The sequence below is a fragment of the Oncorhynchus masou genome, chromosome 12, assembly GCF_036934945.1.
Source record: "Oncorhynchus masou masou isolate Uvic2021 chromosome 12, UVic_Omas_1.1, whole genome shotgun sequence".
Classification (NCBI taxonomy): Eukaryota; Metazoa; Chordata; class Actinopteri; order Salmoniformes; family Salmonidae; genus Oncorhynchus; species Oncorhynchus masou.
Genome location: NC_088223.1, coordinates 63,607,295 through 63,616,354, shown reverse-complemented (window position 1 = coordinate 63,616,354; position 9,060 = coordinate 63,607,295). Strand labels below are relative to the sequence as shown.

Here is a 9,060-nt window from a genome sequence, read left to right as displayed (position 1 = left end):
GAGGTTGTGCTGATTACTGTTTGAGCAGATATGGTCCCTGGGACATAGTCTCTTTCTGTTGACCACAAAACATCTTCTCATTTACATTACATTTACATTTAAGTCATTTGGCAGACGCTCTTATCCAGAGCGACTTACAAATTTGTGAATTCACCTTATGACATCCAGTGGAACAGCCACTTTACAATAGTGCATCTAAATCATTTAAGGGGGGGGGGGTGAGAAGGATTACTTTATCCTATCCTAGGTATTCCTTCTCTCACACTAGCCTATCAAACTATATACCATGCAGTACTGTGACAGACACAAATATCATTTGGATAAGAATCCAGTTACTGTCTCGAAGGCAAACGCTTAAGCACAGTACTACAGAAGCCTGTTGTTGCCCCTCTCTCTCGCTCTCTCTCTCACACACACACAAAAATGTTCAGGGTTACCTCATCAAGCAAACAGAATGAGATATGGTGTGTAGTCAGTCAGCCTAAATGTTTAGAAGCGTATTCCTCCACACACACACACACACACACACACAGCACACAACACACCACAGGACAGGATAAAGTCCACTGACGCCAAAAGAGAAATGACTTATCTATTCACTCACGTCTGAGAACATGACTGACTGTAACAAATCCTCTATCTATATCATACTGATAGCCTCAGGGGATTCAAGTCATTCAGTCAAAGAATCTCAAAAGTGTATAATTAATCGTTCACCTCCCAGTTAAGTTATTGGATGCTTTGGTTGAAGGAGTTTTTAAATACTTTTTATAATTCAGAGGATTGTAAGAACAGGAGGGTGTATTGAACTATGGCCCTGTCTGTCTGGGGCAGGTAGAGCTGTGGGAAAACAACTCAGCAGGGGGTATGAGGCAAGTGCTACAGTGCCTTCAGAAAGTATTCATACCCCTTATTCTACATGTTGTTGTGTTACAGCCAGAGTTCAAAATGAATTCAATAGATTTTTGTCTCACCCATCTACACATAATACCACATAATTACAAAGTGTTTTTTGACATTTTAGCAAATGTTTTGAAAATGAAATACATAAATATATAATTTACAATAGTATTCACACCCCTGAGTCAATATATGTTGGAATCATTCAGAGATCCTCACTGAACTTCTGGAGAGAGTTTGAAGCACTGAAAGTAAAGGGGCTGAATAATTTTGCACGCCCAATTTTTCAGTTTTTGATTTGTTAAAAAAGTTTGAAATATCCAATAAATGTCGTTCCACTTCATGATTGTGTCCCACTTGTTGTTGATTCTTCACAAAAAAATACAGTTTTATATCTTTATGTTTGAAGCCTGAAATGTGGCAAAAGGTCGCAAAGTTCAAGGGGGCCGAATACTTTCGCAAGGCACTGTATCTTTGTAGTGACTGGCTGTATTGATACGTCATCCAAAGTGTAATTAATAACTTCACCGCTCAAAGGGATATTCAATGTTTGCTTTTTTTAATTTTTAGCCAGCTACCAATAGGTGTCCTTCTTTGTGAGTCATTGGAAAACCTTCCTGGTCTTTGTAAATTAATCTGTGTTTGAAATTCACTGCTCAACTGAGGGACCTTACAGATAATTGTATGTGAGGGGTACAGAGATGAGGTAGTCATTCAAAAATAATGTTAAACACTATTATAGCACATTTATTGCAATTTATTATGTGACTAATTATTACTCCTGAACTTATTTAGGCTTATCATAACAAAATGTTTGAATACTTATTGACTCAAATCATTTCAGCTTTTAATTTGTAATTAATTTGTAAACGTTTCTAAAAAAACATACTTCCACCTTCACATTATGGTGTCTGTAGGCCAGTGACACAAAATCTCTACGTTTATTCATTTTAATTGCAGGCTGTGTGTTACAAAATCAGTGTAAAAAATCAGGGTGTGAATATTTTCTGAACGCACTGTAGATGTAGATAGCCCTTATAGTATCAATCACAAATCAAGATAAATCTACATATAACCTAGACTCCAGGGTGGTAAATCCTGCCTTATTGCGATGGCACATGTGTCCAACGTAAGCTTTGGTGAAAATGATTGTACTGGATGTAAAACAAAACATTCCACAAGTCAGTGAAGTCTCCTATCAGACAGACATACTGTATTTGAAGACTGGGGGAATACTGCCCTCTAGTGGTTAACTTGAGAATGGCAGTCTATTGTCGTAAAAAAGTGATACTGCTGCAGTTTACGGCAAATATGGCGACATGATCGGGCTGATTTTGTTGCTGACCAGACCACAACAATTAATTCAGCAAACTAACAATATATTCGTTTAAACAGCTTACACATTTACGTTTTAAGGAACCTGTTGTTTTCGTGCAGTCCCAGTCATCTTTAATGGCAGGCGTCATGGAATCAGGTAATATAGCTAACCAACTCGCTATCTAACGTTAGCTAACTAGATCGTTAGACAAAGTAGGCTACAAACAACTATAAAGTGGCTAGCGGACTAGATGTTTTGTCGCTGCTTTTTTTTAAGACTAATGTCCACATAATGCAAGCTAAATGTGATATATTGGTGTTGCTTGAGCTAACGTTGTAGCAGCGGTCTAAGGCACTGCATCTCAGTCCCTGGTTCGATTCCAGGCTGTATCACAACCGGCTGTGATTGGGAGTCCCATAGGGTGGCGCGCAATTGGCCCAGCGTCGTTTGGGTTTGGCCGGGGTAGGCCGTCATTGTAATTAATAATTTGTTCTTTACTGACTTGCCTAGTTAAATAAAGCGTACAAAAAATGAAAACAAGTTATCCCTGGGACGCGTTCAGAACGACAGAACGGTGTGCAAAGTTTAAGTAAACGGAAACGGTGTTGTACTGCTCAGCCAGATGAAGAACGTTGTGATTATGGTGTGCTGTACGAGTTATGCAATTTCATATAGTCACACCTATATTTAGATAGAACTTACCTCAAAGGCTGTTGAAGAAAGGTGTTTTGGCTAGCAAACTGCTTTCCCCAAAGTCAATTGTAATGTTATGTTACTCTAACTTGTTTTGTGTCTAATTTCACAGAGGAGCAGGCAAGGAACCGCTTTCAATCAGAGCTGGAGTTCATCCAATGCTTGGCCAATCCGAATTATCTGAACTGTGAGTGGGTTATTCAGTTAGCTAATTTATCCTCAATTTTCTGTCACTCAGTACAACCAAAGACACTCATTACTATAACCTGCAGATATCACTGGCCACTTTAAAAATGAAACACTAGTCACTTTAATAATGTTTACATACTGCTTTACTCATCTCATGTATATACTGTATTTTAGTCAGTGCCACTCAGACATTGCTCGTCCTAATATTTATATATTAATTCCATTATTTTACATTTGTGTGTATTGTTGTGAATTGTTACGTACTACTGCACAGTTGGAGTATTTTGCTACAACTGCAATAACATCTGCAAGAAAAAATGTCTATGTGACCAATAAAACTTGATTTGAGATATAGCTAGCATTGTTTGTGACTCATCTCTGTTCCTCTGTGTCCCTCCAGTTCTGGCTCAGAGGGGTTACCTGCGAGAAAAACCCTTTGTGAACTACCTGAAGTACCTACTGTACTGGAAGGAGCCTGAATATGCCAAATTCCTGAAGTAAGATTCACTGTTGTTTTTCCCTCTGCATCATATACATCAGTCACAGTAGTATAACGATGTGTATAATGTATGTACAACAGTGCCCTCAGTAAGTATTCACACCCCTTTACTTTTTTCCACATGTTGTTACAAAGTGGGATTGAAATGTATTTAATTGTCATTTTTTGGTAAATGAGCTACGCAAAATACTCTGTCAAAGTGGAAGAACAGGTCAGGGTTCAATAGCCGCAGGCAGAACAGTTGGAACTGGAGCAGCAGCAGGGCCAGGTGGACTGAGGACAGCAAGGGTCATCAGGCCAGGTAGTCCTGAGGCATGGTCCTAGGGCTCAGGTCCTACGAGAGAGAGAATTATAGAGGGCATTCTTAAATTCACACAGGACACCGGATAAGATAGGAGAAATACTCCAAATATAACAGACTGGGTGGTTCGTTGCTCCAGTTCCTTTCCGTTCGCCTTCACACTCCTAGGCCAGACTACACTCAATCATAGGACTTACTGAAGAGATGAGTCTTCAATAAAGACTTAATGTTTGAGATCAAGTCTGTGTCTCACATGGATAGGCAGACCATTCCATAAAAATTGAGCTCTATATGAGAACGCCCTGCCTCCAGCTGTTTGCTCTAACTCTGATGAACTTATCTGCAGCAGAGGTAACTCTGGGTCTTCCTTTCTTGTGGCTGTCCTCATGAGAGCCAGTTTCATCATAGCACTTGATGGTTTTTGTGACTGCACTTGAAGAAACTTTAAAAATTCTTGAAATGTTTCACAATGACTGACCTTCATGTCTTAAAGTAATGATGGGCTGTTGTTTCTCTTTGCTTATTTGAGCTCTTCTTGCCATAATATGGACTTTTTACCAAATAGTGCTATCTTCTGTATACTAACCCTATCTTGTCACAACACAACTAATTACCTCAAACTCATTAAGAAGGAAAGAAATTCCACAAATTAACTTAACAAGGCACAACGGTTAATTGAAATGCATTCCAGGTGACTACCTCATTAAGCTGGTTGAGAGATTGCCAAGTGTGCAAAGCTGTCATCAAGGCAAAGGGTGGCTACTTTGAAATATATTTTGATATATTGAACACTTTTTTTTGGTTACTATATGATTCCATATGTGTTCATAATTTTGATGTCTTCACTATTATTCTACAATGTAGAAAATAGTACAAATAAAGAAAAACCCTTGAATGAGTAGGTGTGTCCAAACTTTTGACTGGTACTCTATATGAAAAAGAAAAAAACATATCTCTTGATTAGCTAAGTATTCAATCTCCTGAGTCAATACATGTTAGAATCACCATTGGCAGTGATTACAGCAGTGAGTCTTTCTGGGGTTTTTTTTTTTTTTTTACCTTTATTTAACCAGGCAAGTCAGTTAAGAACAAATTCTTATTTTCAATGACGGCCTAGGAACAGTGGGTTAACTGCCTGTTCAGGGGCAGAACGACAGATTTGTACCTTCTGGTTACTAGTCCAACGCTCTAACCACTAGGCATCTGCCGCCCCAGGTGGGTAAATCTCTTTAGAGCTTTGCATACTTGGATTGTATAATATTTGTACATTACTCTTAGTTCTTCAAGCTCTGTGATGTTGCTTGTTGGTCATTACTAGACAGCCATTTTCAAGTCTTGCAATATATCTTCAAGCCAATTTAAGTTAAAACTGTAACTAGGCAACTCAGGAACATTCAATGTCATCTTTGTAAGCAACTCCAGTGTATATTTGGCTGTGTTTTATGTTATTGTCCTGCTGAAAGGTGAATTTGTGTCCCAGATTCTGTTGGACTGAACCAGATTTTCATCCAGGATTTTGCCTGTGCTGAACTCTATTCCATTGCGGAGTTCAGCACAGGATGCATGTTTTGGCAAATGTATATTCTGTACAGACTACTTTTCACTCTATCAATTAGGTTAGTATTGTATAGTAACTGCTGAACGAAAATATTAATTCAACGATTTTACTGAGTTACAGTTCATATAAGGAAATCAGTCAATTTAAATAAATTAATGTATGGGTTTCACATGACTATGCAGGCGCGCAGCCATTGGTGGGCCTGGGAGGGCATAGGCCCACCTACTGGGGAGACGGGCCCAGCCAATCAGACATTTGTTTTTCCCCACAAAAGGGCATTATTATAGACATAAATACTCCTCAGTTTCATGAGCTGTCCTGGTGGCTGGTCTCAGATGATCCCGCAGGTTAAGAAGCTGGATGTGGAGGTCCTGGGCTGTCATGGTTACAAGTGGTCTGCGGTTGTGAGGCTAGCTGGAAGTACTGCCAAATTCTCTAAAATGATGTTGGAGGCAGCTTATGGTAGAGAAATGTACTTTAAATTCTCTGGCAACAGCTCTGGTGGACATTTCTGCAGTCAGTATGCCAATTGCACGCTCCCTCAACTTGAAATATCTGTGGCATTGTGTTGTTTGACAGAACTGCACATTTTGGTGGCCTTTTATTGTCCCCAACACAAGATGCACCTGTGGAATGATCATGCTGTTTTTATCAGCTTGATATGCCACACCTTTCAGGTGTATGGATTATCTTGGCAAAGGAGAAATGCTCACCAACTGGGATGGTAACAAATTTGTGCACAAAATTTGAGAGAAGCTTTTTGTGAGTATGGAAATGTTCTAGGGTCTTTAATTTTAGCTCATGAAACATGGCCCAACACTTAACATGTTGGCATTTTTGTTCAGTATACAATGTTGTTGATCCATACAGTTTTCTACAATCACAGCCATTAAACTCTGTAACTGTTTTAAAGTTACCATTGGCCTCATGGTGAAATCCCTGAGCGGTTTCCTTTCTTTAGCAACTGAGTTAGAAAGGACGCCTGTATCTGTGTACAGTTGAAGTCGGATGTTTAAATACACCTTAGCCAAATACATTTAAACTCGGTTTTTCACAATTACTGACATTTAATAATAGTTAAAATTCCCTGTCTTAGGTCAGTTAGGATCATCACTTTATTTTAAGAATGTGAAATGTCAGGTTAATAGAAATTATTTTATTTCAGCTTTTATTTCTTTCATCACATTCCCAGTGGGTCAGAAGTTTACATACACTCAATTAGTATTTGGTAGCATTGCCTTTAAATTGTGTAACTTGGGTCAAAGGTTTCAGGTAGCCTTCCACAAGCTTCCCACAATAAGTTGGGTGAATTTTGGCCCATTCCTCCTGACAGAGCTGGTGTAACTGTGTCAGGTTTGTCGGCCTCCTTGCTCGCACATGCTTTTTCAGTTCTGCCCACAAATGTTCTATGGGATTGAGGTCAGGGCTTTGTGTTGGCCACTCCAATAACTTGACTTTGTTGTCCTTAAGCCATTTTGCCACAACTTTGGAAGTATGCTTGTGATCATTGTCCATTTGGAAGACCCATTTGCAACCAAGCTTTGACTTCCTGGCTGATGTCTTGAGATGTTGCTTCAATATATCCACCAGTCCCTCCTGCAGCAAAGCACCCCCTCAACATGATGCTGCCACCCCCGTGCTTCACTGTTGGCATGATGTTCTTTGGCTTGCAAGTCTTACCCTTTTTCATTCAAACATAACAATGGTCATTATGGCCAAACAGTTCTATTTTTGTTTCATCAGACCAGAGGAGATTTATCCAAAAAGTACCATATTTGTCCCCTTGTGCAGCTGCAAACCGTAGTCTGGATTTTTTTATGGCGGTTTTGGAGTAGTGACTTCTTCCTTGCTGAGCGGCCTTTCAGGTTATGTCGATATAGGACTTGTTTTTCTGTGGATATAGATACCTATTTCCTCCAGCATCTTCACAAGGTCCTTTGCTGTTGTTCTGGGATTGATTTGCACTTTTCACACCAAAGTACGTTAATCTCTAGGAGACAACGCGTCACCGTCCTGAGCGGTATGATGGCTGCGTGGTCCCATGGTGTTTATACTTGTGTACTATTGTTTGCACAGATGAACGTGGTACCTTCAGGTGTTTGGAAATTGCTCCCAAGGATGAACCAGACTTGTGGAGGTCTACAAATGTTTTTATCTGAGATCTTTGCTTATTTCTTTTGATTTTCCCATGTTGTCAAGCAAAGAGGCACGGAGTTTTACGGTAGGCCCTGAAAGACATCCACAGGTACACCTCCAATTGACTCAAATGATGTCAGTTTGCCTATCAGAAGCTTCTAAAGCCATGACATCATTTTCAGAAATTTTCCATGCTGTTTAAAGACACAGTCAACTTGGTGTATGTAAACTTCTGCCCAACTGGAATTGTGATACAGTGAAATAATCTGGCAGTAAACAATTGTTGGAAAAATTACTTGTCATGCACAATGTAGATGTTCTAACGGACTTGCCAAAACTATAGAAATTTGTGGTGGTTGAAAAACGAGTTTGCTCAAATGGATATTCAGTTTCTGCTTTTTTTTATTTTTACACATCTACCAATAGGTGTCCTTTTTTGCGATGCATTGGATAACATCCCTGCCCTGGTCTTTGGTTGAATCTGTTAAATTAATTACTCGACTGAGGAACCTTACAAATAATTTTGTGTGTGGGGTACAGAGAAGAGGTAGTCATTTAAAAATATAATGTATAACAATATTATTGCACACAGTGAGTCCATGTGACTTGTTAAGCACATCTTTACTTGTGATATCAAAGTTTAATACTTATTGACTCAAGACATTTCAGCTTTCATTTTTTTTATTATTATTATTTTTTTTTTATTAAAAACATAATTCCACTTTGACATTATGGGTTATTGTATGTAGGCCTGTGATACATTTTATCTCAATTGAATCCATTTTAAATTCCGGCTGTAACAGAACAGAATATGGGAAAGGTTCAGCGGTGTGAATACTTTCTGAAGGCTCTGTGTATGTCTCCCTTGTCATGCAGATACCCCCACTGCCTGCACATGCTGGAGCTGCTTCAGTACGAGCACTTCAGGAAGGAGCTGGTGAATGCACAATGTGCCAAGTTCATCGATGAGCAGCAATTACTGCACTGGCAGCACTATTCCCGGAAACGCACCCGTCTGCAGCAGGCTCTGGCAGAGCAACAGCAGCAGCAACAGCTGCCTCATGGCAATGCTACTGCTAAATGAGAGAGAGCGAGAGAATCTGTGGCATAAAAAAAACAGGATGATTGAACTTGAATGGACATGGACTCAAATGTCTATTCAGCCTCCTGGAAATCTGTGTGTGATATGGATCATGGCGATGTCTCTCTTTCGCTCTTATTTATGTTTCTGACTTTGTATAATAAAAATAACTTTTGGTTAAAATGCTGTTTCTTTGTGTCGTTTGACCTCAATAGAACAGTGGTGGAAATGGGCAGCATTGTTTACTCATTTTTCAGAGGGAGTCAGCAGTTTTGGTTAGTATTAGAAAACTATGATAGATACTTACGGTATGTAATGAATATTATGCAACCAAGAGCTAAAATAACAATATTAGCAGTGAAAAACACTTATGGAGAAATATAAT

General features: G+C 39.2%; 1 protein-coding gene across 1 annotated transcript; it reads left to right on the top strand.

Annotated features, from left to right (window-relative positions):
- The first annotated feature begins 2,201 nt into the window (after positions 1 to 2,201).
- med31 (mediator complex subunit 31) lies at positions 2,202 to 8,858 on the top strand. The gene is made up of 4 exons (XM_064981643.1): positions 2,202 to 2,374; positions 3,024 to 3,098; positions 3,501 to 3,597; positions 8,471 to 8,858. The coding sequence occupies exons 1-4, from the start codon at positions 2,353 to 2,355 to the stop codon at positions 8,676 to 8,678; spliced, it is 402 nt and encodes a 133-aa protein (XP_064837715.1). The 5' UTR covers positions 2,202 to 2,352; the 3' UTR covers positions 8,679 to 8,858.
- The last annotated feature ends 202 nt before the right edge of the window (positions 8,859 to 9,060 follow it).